At 40.0% G+C, this 16,745-nt stretch overlaps 1 protein-coding gene across 1 annotated transcript in view; it reads right to left on the reverse strand.

The window, feature by feature from the left end:
* TNNI3K (TNNI3 interacting kinase) overlaps positions 1-16,745 on the reverse strand; it is a 143,017-nt gene that overhangs the window by 78,724 nt on the left and 47,548 nt on the right. Inside the window, exons 13-17 of the mRNA XM_053392049.1 lie at positions 15,092-15,148; positions 13,080-13,172; positions 12,929-12,986; positions 12,624-12,818; positions 10,367-10,471 (exon numbers count right to left, since the gene is read on the reverse strand). Coding sequence (XP_053248024.1) covers positions 10,367-10,471; positions 12,624-12,818; positions 12,929-12,986; positions 13,080-13,172; positions 15,092-15,148 — 508 coding nt within the window. The remainder of the gene's footprint in view (positions 1-10,366; positions 10,472-12,623; positions 12,819-12,928; positions 12,987-13,079; positions 13,173-15,091; positions 15,149-16,745) is intronic.

The following is a 16,745-nucleotide window of genomic DNA, read 5'->3' on the forward strand; positions in this document are numbered from 1 at the left end:
TCACACACAGTTTAAACACAGCTACACACATATGATAATTCAGCAAAGTTCTGTAAATTTATGAATTATTTTGCTACATCAGCCGCAAGGAACTGGCAGCATCTGTCTATGTTCGTACTTGCTTCTCCTGTGTTCAAAATATGTATCTATCAGTATAACAGTTCAATGATAACACATCTCAAAGCAGCATCAAAACAAATTTGGACCTGGGAAAATAAAAAAGGGAGTTATCTGGGGTTGACGAAACAGGTATCAGATGAGTCTCTGGGGGAGAACTTTCTACAGTCAGGGGTGGTTACTATCCCCTCTAAAGGAAACTAAACTTAAAAAGCTCTCCAGGGACTTTCTATTGCTCAAGTGGAAAATCAATATAGAATATTACAATATAAAGCTTGGAATACAATTAGCTTACAAGGCACAGTTTGGAAGGCCTTGAGTGATAAATAGAGGCATGCACAGACCTCATTCTCCCAAGCAATCCATCACATTGCTGCACATGTGCTGAAGAGTAAAAACAATAACAATTTAAGAGTTCAGTGAAGAAAACTGGCAGCAATAAGACCAACATGTTGTTAATGGCTAATGGGTTACATTCAGCTTGATGCTAAGTTGTTTCAGCACCAGAATTTCTCTGTGCCAAATAGAATATTATCCCCCTCTTCTCCCTCCGTGTGCCCCTAAATCATTTCTGGGTTCCAACCCTCCAGCAGAGATTTGGGGACAGTGGAGGGAACACATGCGGGGTGCGGGTGGAATCTCATTCCACTGGAGCAAATCCTTACGCTAATGCAAATATTTCATTGAATATTGCCCCATGGAAAGACTTCACCTGGCAGAGTAAGTAACAGGTGTTCTACCTCAGGGACATAAGCAGTCAAAAGTCTTGCAGCCAGTTGTTTGTACAGTGGTACCTCTGGATATGAACTTAATTCGTTCTTGGGGTCTGTTTTTACCCTGAAACATTCATACCCAGAGGTGCAATGTTCTGCGCAGGCGTGGGCAGCGGAAACCTTTCCTTTACTTCTGGGTTTGCCGTGTGCGTAGCCCGAAGCATTCACAAAGGGGGCAGTTTCTATCCAGAGGTACCACTATACACTAGCTGGAGCTTCAAAACAATCTTCAAGGGCAGCCACACATGTAATACATTGCATTAGTCAAGTCGAAAGGTTACCAGTGCATGAATAACTGTGATCAGGTGCTCTCTATCCAGAAAGGGCTGCAGTTGATGTATCAGCCACAGCTGGAAGAAGGCTCTTCAAGCCTCCCATGCCATCTAGGCCTCCAGGGAGAAAGCTGGACCCAAAAGCACCACATTCAGACCGGTTAAGCTCCACCTCTCCAGACAGCATTTATTAACAGTACTTCCACCTTATCTGAACTGAGTTTCAGCTTATTGACCCTCATACTGTCACCAATACCAGGCACAGGTTCAGCACAACCATTACATCATTCAATTAACATGCAGATTAGGCTTATTGACCAACATGGTTGCCACTCTGGTATAGCACTCAGTCCCTCTTATTCAGCCTCCCTTCCTAATTAATTTATTTGCATGTGCTTTATTATTTGCACGTGCTTTCGAACTGCTAGGTTGGCAGGAGCAGGGAATGAGCAATGGGAGCTCACCCCATCATGGGGATTCGAACCGCCAACCTTCTGATCGGCAAGTCCTAGGCTCTGTGGTTTAACCCATAGCGCCACCCATGTCTGGGAAATAAATGCATTTTTAGCTGAATCTTGGGCACCTTGTTTCATTGGCTATTTATGAAAGATAGGAGTCTAAATGCTATTTACTGCCTATGAAAATATAATCCCAAGGTCCAGTTTGCCCTGAAAGATCTTTGTTATTGGCAGTGATTTAAAGCTGAGTTTGGAGGGATGGAATGAAAGTCAAACAGCGACGTATTTTAACTTGCCCAGGGTAGTGTGTCAATGTGAGCGTCTGTGAAATGCAATTGCACTGTGAGTGTTCTTGTGAACCATTATTTGTCATCTATTCAGAGTTAGAGGCAGGCCCATTTTAAACTACTATAAGACAGAGAAAATAAGGGGGGGGGGATTTGAGAAATGCCCACACTGTGAATAATGCTTTCCTTAACGTTCGGATAACACAAATGAAACCATGGTTGAGTGGAGCAATATACAACTTTCTTCAAAAATAAAGACTTGGAAGGGAAAGAAGAGGTTGGACAAATTTCAGCATAAACACTGAGTACTTCTGGAGAAAGGAATGAGTGACTGGAAGTGGGATTTGGAATGAACTTCTTGACCCCAATGACAGCATCACTGCTGCAGTAAGCCCCACTGCTTACTGTTGTAAGGAACCTGTCAGCTTTGTTGACTGGGGATTTTGTGCTCCTGTTCCCCCCACCAATCCTCATGTGTCACCCCTTTATTGTATATTACTCGATGCATAAGGAGCACCATACCTCACTGAAGTATTTCTCAGATTTCATCACAAATCTCCTCCCAGCACTCTATAAAGCTTGGTTCACCAACTGTTGTTTCAAGGTAGGTAGTCATGCAATCACACTCCTGTGGTTTAAGCAAGTTAGAATAAATATAATTGTTTCTCTAAATCTGTTATTGTCACTGCAAGAATCATTTTTTTTTAATGACTGCAGATTTCAGGGAATAAAAGTGAAGGTCTAGACTCTGCAATACCACCACTTTGCAAAAACATGTTATTCTTTTCCTTGCTCTGGGTTTTGGCTTTGTAGTTCCTGTGGGGGACTGGGGAATTTCTTACAGCCAGACAATGCTATGTACTTCCATTTCCTTTCTCTAAGCTTTGTTATGGTTCATCTACCAACTGGATCAATGAAGGAACTCAGAAAGAGAAAGCAGGCAGCCAGAACAGTATATTGTAGCTGCCATGTGGCCATTATCAAAATCAGTAGCCCTGAGTCACTTCTCTATCATCCAATAAAATTTGGAAATGCAAAATGAGTGATATGATGTTAGGCTGCCGGTTTCCCTGTACCTTGCACTAGGTTCTGTTTATGAGCAGCAGGAAAACAGTCTGAGGACATCCTATCACGTGTTTTGTATTACTAAAGGAGGAGCCACAGGGCTGTTTTTTCAATGATAGCCCTGTATTGGCTCATAAGATATAGACCTGGCTTTACAGACCTAGAATAATATACCCAGAGATGTATTCGGAAGTATTCTTGCAGTTAATAGGTAGACTTGCTTCTCTGGTTTTAAAATGACCTATATAAAAAAGCGGTATAAATCCAATCTTTTGCTACTGTTTTAACAACTTTCATTTAAATGAAGTGCACAAATGTTTAGAAATAAATTCACCCATGATAAGTAATCCTGGAAAGTACTTTTGAAATCAATTCCTGCAGTGGTGATAACAGATCCAGGATAAAAAATATACATAGTGCTCCAGGGCTTAGGATGAACTAGTTCAATTGAACAAAGTTCATTAAGTAGTGCAAAAATCTGTGAACTACACCTGAAATCAGATTCCATGATTGCTGCGTGAATGAACTTCATACAGAGATAAAACTTTGAATGATTTCTAGCTCGTCTTCATATTCATTCCCTCTTTCCACCCCACAACAGGAAGCCCAGACTCTTACTGTAGTTCTCTCTCTTTTTCTTTAAAAAGTAAGTCAATCAGACATCTATGAAGAAAGTTAGAAAACAAAACACAGACACAATATTCTAAGGCTTATTGGGCAGATACAGAAGTGCTGCTGTTGCTATGAATGATTAGTCACTTATTCATGGCTTATAAACAATCAGAAAGAAGGAAAGCAAGGTATTTCCTGCATCTTCCTTGCTGAAGTAATTTGCTCTCTCAACAGGAGCAGCTTGCAGCAAAGCAAATGACACCTTGTGGGGCTGGCACAAATTAAACAGTTTAAGTTTTTTTCTGGTAGGGAAATATAACTAAGGGAAAAGCTTCACTTGTTGATATTCTGTGTTCCAAATATGTTTAAAACATTTTTAAAAGCCAAATATTTCAGAAATATTTTCTTAAAGCTAAGAGGATTCTGGGAAGCAAAGCTGGGATTGCAGTGAGAGACTGTGAAAGTGATGCTACACTTTTCAGCCACATCATGACACTGTGGAGATCAAGGTACTTGAAGAGGTTTATTCATCACCTTACTATATAGTGTGTTCCAAGCATATGGAGTGTGAAAGGCGCAGCAAATTATAACATAAAAGAGTATGAATGTAGACACATCAATTCTCATATGGAATTTATCAAGAATGTTGTCTGAGCCAAGTAGATTTAGAGGGGGAAAAAAAGTATTTGAAAAGAAAGAAATGAACGAGTTGGCAACAGGATACATGATAAAGGGAAAGTGAAAGGAATATTGATGGTCTCTACAAAACAGCATAACATTACACATATTACAACTGAGGCTACAAGAAAGAACAGTCAAGTGGGGAACACCATTTTTTAATATATTTTATTTTTGCAGACAGATAAAATTTAAACTCTCCGAATCAGGACTTCCACAAATCAGTGCCTTCAAGATTTTCAACTTCACATAAAAGCAAACCCAGAGAATGATAAATTAAATCGTAAAAGTTTAATGGGCACATGAGATGTTGCCATGATACTTTCCATTCCCAGTGAATCTGATTTCAGCTCTCCCATCTATTTTTCATCAAAATGTTTAAATGGTTTGAGTATGACAAGCAGAATTATTTTGAGATACCTGCACTCATTTGTCAAGTGGAAATGTTAATCAAATAGAGGTACCCATAGGTCCTCCAGAATATTAAAGACTAAAAATAATCCAGGGTCAGCAACGTAAGGTCTGTGAAGCCATATCTTCAGATCATTAGAGCTTTTAGCTGGTGTCCCCATGTGGTAAATTTCTGGCAGGTTCCTGCTCCAGAAAGAAAGGGGTAGAGGAGAGGAAGACAGCTTATTCATTGTGAGAGGGTTTTTTAAAAGCATGTCTTACATAGCCTTTGCTTGATATAGATTTCTCCTTTGGGAATAACAGCAGGGTAAACTCAATGATTGTTTCCTTCTTTCGTTCTAAAATCATATGGCATGGTGTATCTCAAAGCACTCTTTCTGGTCAGATACACAGTGAGCAAAGGTATTATAATTGGATGGCCCAAGCAATACTTTGCTGGATTTTGCAGAGGCCAAGGCTCCATCAGGCCCAGAAACAGAACTTCCTTCTCAACTCCTAAACATGGTCAGCCTTCCTGAACCTACTTTGATGAGAGAACGTTTGGAAACCTGCCTTGTCAATTTCCCCAAAGAAACAGAAGAGTTTGCTCTTTAAAGATATTCCTGTCAATCCAAGATATTTCACCTGCACTGCATGATTTGTCTATATCTGTCTGTCTATCGATCTGTCCATCTATCTGTCTATATTTACGTACACAGATATCAAGGGACAAAAGAATCTACCATAGCCAATAGAAGCATAACAAATAAGAAAACTCTCCTGGACCATTGTTGTTTCAATGACACTTAAAGCTTGTGTGGGTAAGTGTGGGAGAAATGTAGCCCTTTAAGCCTCACATTCAGGAAATACAAGAGGGGGAAAAATCAGCAGAATCCAGACAAGGTTAATAAAGAGTTCATCAGATTCAGTACTAAATTGCCTGCTCTTAAGGCCATCTCCATCTCAAGACTGTGGCCAAGAATACCCTTTTCCATTATTTCTATGAAAACAGTAGAAAGAAGGGGGGGGGGATAGAAAAAGAAAAAAGAATTAGGAGACGCATGTAATCAATCTTGTCCTTTAGAAAATCCAGTAGTTCTTCAGGCCTGCCAGATACTCTGCCTTTCAGGGCAACAGACAGGCAATGCCTATTAAATGTGTTTTTCTTCTCCAAAGAAATGGGGTCAGGGAAAGATTCTTCTAACCTTACTATGCTATGGATTTAATGAAAGGCAACTGCTATTTTAAGGTTTCATGAGGGGATTATATATATATATATATATATATATATATATATATATATATATATATAACACAAAGACGAGTTGCGGACACCCATCCCCATTATCACAGAGCTTCCATTGACTCTTTTATCTATATCACCAAGCCAGCCCCTACAAACTTTCACTGATTGTTAGACCTATAAATGAGGCTTAGTCGCTGAGAAGGCTAGGTCCTGACACTCTCAGTGTTTATGAGTTAAAATAAGAGTGATACGCTACAATGTCTGTCTTTTAGTTAAGGTGTTTTAATTATCCCAAATTCTTTTGACTAGCATACAGTTTTCTCAATACTGTAGTTGATACAGTGGTACCTCGGGTTAAGAACTTAATTCGTTCCGGAGGTCTGTTCTTAACCTGAAACTGTTCTTAACCTGAAGCACCACTTTAGCTAATGGGGCCTCCTGCTGCTGCTGTGCCGCCGCCGCACGATTTCTGTTCTCATCCTGAAGCAAAGTTCTTAACCAGAGGTTAGTGGAGTCTGTAACCTGAAGCGCATGTAACCTGAAGCGTATGTAACCCGAGGTACCACTGTAGTGATGAGAAGTATTCATTAGCTTTCATGTTTTAACAGCAGAATGACAAATTACACTGGAATTGGTTCTTACCTTGGGTGTAAGTATATAGAGCACTATCAGGGACTGGCTGGACACTGAGGGAGGGGGGCTGAATACTGATGAGTGGGCACTTGGAAAGGGAGAGGCTATAAATTGACTTAGAAGAATGGTCTGGGGGAGCCTTTAAAAGCCAGGAGGTGAAAGTCAGAGAGGCTACAGGATTGGAGAGTGAAGAACAGGTGCTGGAGAAAGGAGACATAGGTCAGGCAAACTGCTTCTATAGGCAAAATATGCAGAGGTGAAAATTTTTTGGCTGATAGTAAATGATGTAAAAGATCCCTGATTCCCACACCCCAAAGACTGAAAGAAAGACATGCACACAATGATTTTTGAACATGGGTACTAAATATAAGAATACACGGATGGTGCTGTGGGTTGTGAATGTAACTCGGATGCTTAAAGAAGTAGGTTTGAACACAAAATGGGGGGGCGGGGCTGCAAAAGGACTGTGTTTCTGGTGCCATGTTTACTGCATGATGCCTGTCATTTTAAATGTTCATGTGCCATTCAAAACTGTTGGCACCAGTTCATAATGAATCTACTTTTTTGCATCTGGACTCAAAAGGTAAAGTATGAATTAGCCCGCTAATCAGGATATAAATACCTAAAGACAGGAAATGAGTGCAGTGGGAAATTAGAATGTATTTTGCATCTAGTTGGAGAAAAAACATTTTAAACAGTTTTAGGCAGGGCTTTTTTCCAGCCAGAACTTGCTGGAAGTCAGATCCAGCACCTTTCAGGTGGATGCCATTGCCAGAAATGTTGAACACCATCAGGCCTCCAAGACTTCTGGGAAACCAGAGAGGGTGCTTCTTGGGGAGAGAAGTATGTAGAAAGATAGGCATCAGATATTCTTGTTTTTGTAACACATGTTCCTTCTTTCCAATGCCACCTTTTAAAATTAGTGTGTGAGGTGAGAACTGATTAGCAGGACACGTAGAAGTTTGATTTGCAACATGTTTACTCATAATTTCCTTCTAGACAAGAGAAATGGAGTTGGGAACATCAGGCTAGTGGTGCATTTTGCAGTTTGCCATTTTTCTGCACAAGAGTTGAAAGCTTCCAGTTTTTACATTTAACAAAATGTACAAATATAGCAATCAAATATAAATGCGGCTATGTTCAGTCTTATGTGGACAGCATCTCCCAGCATTTTACACAAGCAACACACACTTAACGCAATTCCTACTTCCACTGCTTGTCAGGTGCAGGAATCCTAGTCCTGAATTGTTCAGAAATGGTTATTCAAAAGCTTAATGACAGGCTTTCCACCTCATTTGATTAATGAACTGTAATTAGTACAAAAGGCAGTAGTTGGGAAAGCAGATTTGGGTCTCCTGACACTGATCCTGCTCCAGCTGTACCAGCCATTAGTCAAGTTTGAAGCTGAAGCTCACGTTTTCAGAAGGCTTACGTTAGCATCCCTGTAAGCACCGTGTGCTTATGTTATGCATCTATGTGTGCAAATCTTGACATTCATACGCTTAGATCAGAGAACCCTTGCAAATGTAGGAACCAATGCAGGAACCATGTTTGGGAACTAGAAATTCTGAACCTGCCTAAAAACAATATTCGGCTGAATTGTAAAATCACTGTCCCTTAAAACGTTTGTTTGTTTGTTTGTTTGTTGCCTCACCTTTTCCTCTAAGGAGCCCCAGGTGATGTACATGGTTCTTCTCTCCCTTCATTTAATTCTCACAATAATCCTGTGAGATTAGGCTGAGAGGCAGTGACTGGCCCAAGGTCACCCTGTGAGATTCATGGTCAAGTGTGGATTTGTACTGCCCAGGTCTCCCAGGTCCTAGTCTGGCACTTTAACCACTATACCACCCTGACTTTAATTTTGTCAGCAAAGGATTACTTATATTATTATCATCAGCATATATTTAACACTTGTGCAGCACATGCATGTATTCTCGCTATGAATTCTCACTACATAGCGAGAAGTAATTCTTGCTATGTTCAATGGCTTACATTTCAAGAAAAGCATATTTTCTTATGAGTACTAACTGTGCAAAGCGTGCTACCCTTTTTATTCCATTTGTTCAGCTGATTCTAAAGAAATTACTGCAAGAACAGTATTTCAGAGCAGCGGTATTTCTTAAAGCAAAAAAAAAAAAAAGTTTGGATTTGTTTTTAAGGAAGCCTGTAGAAATCATATCCTCAGAATACAAGAAACAAAACCAAAGTTTCCTTGAAAACAATACCTTTTGGTTTTATTTCAGTAAATGTCTATAATGAAATCAAATAACCCAAGCAGGTTGAGGGCTGTTCTAATGATGATCACCTGCACTCCCACTGAGTTAATAAATCAGGATGAATTAATTACTTCCAAAATTATCTCAAGCATGACAGACAGTTGATGTCTTTCAAATTAGGTATTAATTATTACAATGAAACTCATGGAAAAAAAAATAATAAACACCCGTAAGTGGCTTTAAGATCTGTGAAGACTAGGTAACGTACTTACAGTCAGTGGGCTACCATATCTCCCCATTACAATGGTCAGAGCCAGCTCAAGACTCTTCCAATAGCTTAGGATGGTTGACACTTACAGGAATCTGTAAAGTTGCTTAGCAGCAAACAGACTGCCTCCCCCTCCACACCTCTCCCCAAAACAATAAGGAGTTTGGGCAGGCTTTAGGAAGCTTTAAAGGACAGCTGATGATTATAGATGATTACAGTGGTACCTCAGGTTAAGTACTTAATTCGTTCCGGAGGTCCATTCTTAAGCTGAAACTGTTCTTAACCTGAAGCACCACTTTAGCTAATGGGGCCTCCTGCTGCTGCCGTGCTGCCGGAGCACGATTTCTGTTCTCATCCTGAAGCAAAGTTCTTAACCCGAGGTACTATTTCTGGGTTAGCGGAGTCTGTAACCTGAAGCGTATGTAACCTGAAGCATATGTAACCCGAGGTACCACTGTATATGATTTATAGAAAGTTGGGACTTTCCTTTGCTCTACAGTGAGGGTAGAGAACTGGGTCTGGCTGGCATGTCAAGTTCTTATCTTCCCCATCACCCCATGTGCCCATTTTGACAGGCTGCCCTCCTGTCAATCACAGATGGCAAATGGAAACCTGCCTGTCAACCACAATGGCATCAGCTGACCCATTTTTTCCTGCATGGTTTGAAACCAAACTTCCAGCCTCTCTGCTTCTCACCTTCTAACAGGTTAGCATTGACACTGCCATTCAAGGCTGAGCTTGTTCTGGCCTGCCTCTATTCCCATGTACATCTTTTCTCTCTCTTCTTTTTTAGTCACATGCATTGAGAGATTGGGTAATGTACTATTAAATTACTTTCTGCCCCACTGGTAATTTCACTGAAGGAAGGGTGCTTCTCCTGCCTCAGGACTTCCCCATGAGCTTTCTTATTCAGAGGTCCTGGCTGTGAGAATTGACACTCCTAACAGCCAGATGCAGAGTCTCTCATTTTGGAACTATTGCTTCAAGAAGGCATCCTCAGAAGTGAAATGTGCTCATTGCTTGAAGCCAGTGTCATGGTCCTCATTTTCCCTTAAGGTGAAGCTTTGCATTGTGGATGGCAAATTGTGACTGTTATTTTTCTGGACATTTACAGAATGTGCAGTTTCATTTCAGCTTCAAATCTGATTAATCCACTACCCAGTTGTTTGAAAATGGACTAGACAGATGCTCTGAAGAGGCAATATGGGTTCAGTTCTGAAAATACTTCAATCTTCAGTTCAGCGATCTCATTTCAGCCATTCGCAATTGTAGAGCAGGTGCCTTCCTGCATTTATTTTGGAACAATATGAAGAGCAATATATCGAGAGGCAAAAGAAAGTAAGAACTGTACCTGTTCAAGTCACGATGTATAATTGGTTGGGTGAGATTGTGAAGGTACTCCATACCTTTGGCCACATCTACTGCGATGATTAATTTTGACTGCAAGTCAAGATTCCTGTGATGCAAGGGTAAAAAAATAATAATATCGTAGCATTAGTCAAAATAGAGAGAGGTGAGAAGAATTTTCCAAACTTCCTGATTATTTACATAATCCTGATTGTTGAAATCAAGTTCTCTCAAAGTAGTTTAAATTAAGAACTTATCTCAAGATGTAATTTGGAAATTGCTGAATTAAAACTTGATTAGTCATTAATTGGCCTGCTGTTTCCCACTTCCTCTACTTCTGAAGAGAAGATCTTTCACTTAGAGAAAGAGGGAGTGGAGCTGACCTTGGCCTACACCCTTATATACAGTATGCACTGGGGTAACTCCCTATGCCCTCATTGATAGGATTATGTCTCTGTTTGTTTATTTAAGGTATGTACTGTACTGTAGTTCATAAACAATAAAAATAAATCCTAGAGCAGTTTGCACAATATAACACTGAAAAACAAATTTTAAAAACCACCAAGGAGACAACTACAATTAAGACCCAACATATAAACCAACCTATCAAAAACCCAGTACAGCAGCAAAAAGAAACTAAGCACACAACCATATGACTGAGGAAAACCAAGCAGCCACTTTGGCTAAAGATCTTGCTGAGACACTAAAGCCAGGGAAAACAGGCATTAGAGGAACATATGCCTTACTAATCTTTGTGGAAGCATAAATTGGCAGATTTGCTGCTAATAAAACTGAGAGGGGCAATACTGTGAAGCATGCCCATCCCCTATGCACCAGAGGCAAGATTTAATGAGCTCTGCCAGCAGAAGCCTTCCACTAGTACAATGGGGCTTTCATCCCATCTCTTCCTCCACACACACCCCAAACTGGCGGGTGGGGGGGGGGAGAGGGCGTCAGAAGAACTCCCAGATCAGCACACAGGGGAAGGAGAGAGCAGAAATGCTTGTGCTCTTCTTAGTGCTTTGTTAGTGCTTCTTAGTGCTATGTTGAATTCCCCCCTGAGTTGCCAAATCCTCTTCCTGTATGTTCACCCTTATAATCCAAACCATAAGTATAAATGAAGAGGGAAAAATCAAAGGTGTCTGCATAATCAATAGACTCGTGCATGCCATGGTCTACATGAAAAGGTTGGTGTTTTTGTTTTTTGTTTTGGTTTTGAGAGGGCAAAATGCATCAGCTTAGGTTCTCTCACTGAACATTCTCTTAAGGCGCCCCTTGAACCTGGCATTTGACAGCTGAGTTGTACAGGCAACTCCCTGTTTACATGGAGGGTTGCATTCTGGGTCACTGTGTGTGTCAGTGGTCATGCAAAAGCTCATTCCGCCCATGCCCCCTTCCAGGGCCAAAAGCACCGTATGTGCCAGCATTTGCCATAGCTGTCAACTTTTCCCTTTTCTTGTGAAGAATCCTATTCGGAATAAGGGAATTTCCCTTAAAAAAAGGGAAAACGTTGACAGCTATGGCAGTTGCACGTCAGTTGGACACGCACAAAATGGTCACTGCCTATATATTGTTAGGGCCCACTGCATTTCTGTGATTGTAAGCCTAAAATTGTTTTTAACATTGTGTTCTAATTCACTCTGGGGCCTTAGGGAGAAAGGCAGATTTATCATCATCTAGTTTATTGTAGCACTACAACTGCTACAACTGAGGAATCCCAAATAATATTAGTCCTGTTGCTCTTTCTGGCAAGGATCAAAAAACCCAGATGTTGCTCAACCATTATTCAAATTGTGGGGAAAGAGAAACAATCAAACCATGAGAGGAGCTGATTATTTACATGTGCCCCCTTTCTGAAAACTCTTCTTCGTCTTCCACTACAAACTCAACAGTCCTTATGTGCTAATTAGCTTGCCCATATTTCATGGAAAAACTGCCTAAATCACAAACCATGTCTACAAAAATGCATGTTTTGTGGGACAAGGTGAATAAAAATGCATACATTTGTGAAAACATGCCAAAAAAATGGAGGAAGTTATGGAACATTGCTTGCAAAAATGTGCACTGTTAGTCAAAATTGCATACAACCTTTTTTTTTTAATTTGGGGGAAAAAACCACACTAAAATGCTGGTGAATTTTGCTGCAGAATTAAAAAAAAAAGAAATGGTACATTGCTGTTGAAATCTGGAGAACTGAATAGAAGTTGTGAAAGATGAGGAATTGAAAGAAATGGAAACTGACCAATGTAAACCAGTTTTACCTTTTTTGTTCGTGCAGCAGGGAGAAGAGGGATCCTCCAGATATGTATTGTGTAACTATTGCAAACTGGCTTGGATCATCCAGGCAAGCACCAACAAACTGGATGACACAGGGGTGATTGAGTCGGCACAGGATGGAAACTTCTCGGCAAAACATGTCAACATCTGATTTGGAGCAGTAGGTGTTGGCTCGGTATCTGGTTAGCAGCATCAGAAAATATACAGATATATATAGATTAAAAGAATGCCATTTAAAAAACATTCTCAACTAAATAAAGTAACCAAGAAAAACTCCACTAAAGCTTACCGTTTGATTGCCACTATTTTATTTCTGCATCTTCCCTTATATACTTTTCCAAACGATCCTACAAGGAATGGGATTAAATAAGAACACAGCAACATGGGGGAGGGCAGAATTCATTCTCTAAAATGGAACCTTATTTTCTACTTCCTTTTACCTGAACCAATAATTTCATGGAACTCGATTTCTGAGAGCTGGAGGTGAAAATGGGATGGCAAACCAGCGCGGAGAAGAAGAACATCTGCTTTTTCTGCCAAAGGAAAACAGTCCATTTGTAAAAATGCAGTGAATATATATTTTAAGTACCGAATTTAACAAAAAATAAAAATAAGCAACACATCGATAGCATAGTTTCCCACTATGAATGGCTTGACTGGTATTTCGGTTCCTTTTTGTTTCAATATCCTACAATAAGCCCCCAATAATAAATACAGATTTGCAACATTCTGACTGCCTTAGAGCTTTTTTTTGGCTTTAGAAGCTTATCACTAAAGAACACTGTTCCATATGCATATTCTATCTGGATCATGTAATGGTTGCAGAAAATCCTTTATACAAGGAATTAGTTCCTTCTCCTGTCTCTCTGTCTCTCTAACAGTAGCTAGCGAGGCTGTGTTTTTACTGCCATTCCAATACACTGTTCAATGACTCTGCGAATTGGATTTGATACACAACTGAATTTTCAGACTAACTTGTTGATCCACGTGCTTCGCTGTAACAGGTTTATCAAAACATTTCTCAACAGAACATTTGAATATGCCTTTTGATTACATGAGTAGGATATAAACTTTTTGATGCACCCAAAGCTGATAATGCGGGAAGGAAATTCTAAAGGTAGTGTGTCAAAAGAACCATCAAGAAGCAACTGACTTATGCCTCAAACATATGATTAATTTTTTGTAAAAGATTTTATTTCAAATGCAGGTAGTGAAATCTGATAGCGCTCACATTTATATTCTTATCATCACTTTTAAGGTTTAGTAAGAAAAAACAAAACAAGCTATCCTTGTAGTACCTTAGATGCCATTTCTTAGAACATCACAATTCAATTTGTGTAGAACATATGAAATACTACAATAATTTTAATTACAGAAATATATTTCTGACTGGTGTAAAAAGAGCCAGTTCCATAATTATGACACTTACCAAATTAAACTAAGGCTGCAATCCTATGTACACTTATCTTTGAAGCAAGCCCATTAAACACAGTAGGACTTACATCTGAGTAGGCTTCCATAAGACTGGACAGCCTTGACAATTATCCAGCATATGTTTTAAGTGACAGTTCCCAACTCACACATACTGAAATTTCTAAACAAAAGACCCTAGTAAAGTCAAAGTTTAATATACCCCCCTTTTGGACAAAAGATGCCAAGCAAGATCTTTTAACATGAAGGTAAGAATTGCTACTGGCTTTGACCACTGTACATGCCCACTTGCACTGTTCCAAATGCTGATGTGCCTTGTTTATACTTCCCTGTCTATTGTTGAGACTAGGTCAGGACCTAAACCAAAGATGGATCTAGGGAGCACAACTGGGTGTGGAACTTCTGGGGCCCCTGCAGTGGGCACCACAACTACAACATCTAATGGAAGGTGAGAGGCGGGGAGGGGCATCAGATTTTGACATCACACAGGGCACCACTGAGAAGCCAAGGTATGCCACTGCCTAAATCAGTGGTGGCCAAACTTGGCCCTCCAGCTGTTTGGGGACTGCAATTCCCATCATCCCTGACCACTGGTCCTGTTAGCTAGGGATGATGGGAGTTGTAGTCCAAAAACAGCTGGAGGGCCAACTTTGGCCACCACTGGCCTAAATGAAGGAGGGAAAGTGCAGCCAATTCTGAACATTGCCATGTGTGTATTGTTTGGAGTTGCCAGCTTTTACACCTGTGATGTAACAGTTTCCTGGCAGGCAGAAATCTGGCAGGTATAACTTTTCCAGGTATGGAGATAAAGTGATAGAAACAGCATTGCCTGTCATTTTTTTCCCATGTCAGGCCAGCTATCAAAAGTATGGGAGGCAAACTGAGTGGAGACACAGACACAGGTAAGATAGGCATGCCCAGCAGTTGTGCCACCAGCGGAACTGTTCTCATGGATGCCCAGAATAGACAAATCTAGGAAAACACCTTTGCTATAAAAGATTCAATTTGACATTAAAAATACCTTTCGTCATGCTTTTAATCTTCCCTAGAGGAGACGGAACTGACACATAGGATCCATCTGAAATAAAAAGAAAATGTAGGCTTACAGATTTTCAAAAATAATGTATCACTTAACATACTCTCTCTGTATGTGAAGCACCTAAGAAGTCTCATTCTAGGTTATTATAAACCTGTCTTTTGAAAAGCAGGGCTGGTGTTGTAGGTGATATACAGTAGTTTTGATCTAGCTTTATTAACATGGGCATGTTGTTCCATCAAGGCTAAGGAAATGTCATAGACTCATTCATACCTAAGCTTTAGACTGCATGAATATTTTCTAAGCTGGTTTAAATGTATACACTGGAATTATTATTATTATTATTATTATTATTATTATTATTATTATTAATTTATTTATTCCCTGCCCATCTGGCTGGGCTTCCCCAGCCACTCTGGGCGGCTTCCAACAGAATATTAAAATACAGTAATGCATCAAATATTAAAAGCTTCTCTAAACAGGGCTGTCTTCAGATGTTTTCTAAAAGTCTGGTAATTGTTCTTCTCTTTGACATCTGGTGGGAGGGTGCCACTACTGAGAAGGCCCTCTGCCTGGTTCCCTGTAACTTTGCTTCTCGCAGTGAGGGAACCTCCAGAAGGCCCCCGGTGCTGGACCTCAGTGTCCGGGTAGAACAATGGGGGTGGAGAAGTTTAAAAAGTAAGGGCTTACTGTATATTTCAGTCTGTACTTTGAAAATCTTAGAACTGTGGTCCATGGTGCAATAGCATGGACCTGAGAGACAGAAAGATTTTGTTGCATCCCCTCCTGTTTTGTGGTAGTGCTGGTTATTGTTTCAGCTCTGCTTTTAACAGAAGTTCTCAGTAATATTTTAGAGCTGTATTGTGGGATTGCATGTACCCTGCCCTGGGACACTGTAATGAAGGGCAGAATATGAATTAAAATAATAAACAAACAAACATGCGGGGATTCAGCCATCAATGGAATGAAAAATCTTGGATATGGTTGTACCATTTCCATTCTAGGAGAGAAGGGATGTAGTATTCAAAGAGATTTGGGAGATGCAGGGGAGCAAGATTCATAGCTCTTCCTTTAGATATACACAATATTAAACAAGGGAAAGGAGCATTTTAAGACTTTTTGTGGTGGCTATTTTTAAAATCAGAATAACCAGAGATAAAGCCTGAGGGGGAAATCACATGTGATTGGAAGCACAGGTGGAAGGGAAGTCCATCCACTCTCCTCAAATTACTTGGCTATCTTGGAAATCAGTAAAAATAAAAATAAAATGTCCACTGATTTCTCCAGAACTAGGCTGTCATCCAATTCTGTGACTATTATACATTAACTTTGCAAAATCCATCTTCTGCCTTCAGTAAAACAGTGGGGTTTCTTTTTGCTTATACTAGGGTGTTTCCTGAGCACAAGCTGAATAGTTGGTCAGAAAATAATTATTAATCCTTGGAATTATGAACTAAAGGCATTTGACCCAGGGGTGGGAAGAAGTGAAGTTTTCGGATGAATATATGCATTTATTTTTATTTGAGGTATAAATATTGATTTCAATACAGCTAACTTCAAATAAAAGTTTTAGGACGGGAGTCATAATGCACAAGTAATCAAAGTGACATCAAAGGAAAGCAAACAACACAAAGAGAAT

This window comes from Podarcis raffonei, chromosome 6, assembly GCF_027172205.1.
Source record: "Podarcis raffonei isolate rPodRaf1 chromosome 6, rPodRaf1.pri, whole genome shotgun sequence".
NCBI classification, from domain to species: Eukaryota; Metazoa; Chordata; class Lepidosauria; order Squamata; family Lacertidae; genus Podarcis; species Podarcis raffonei.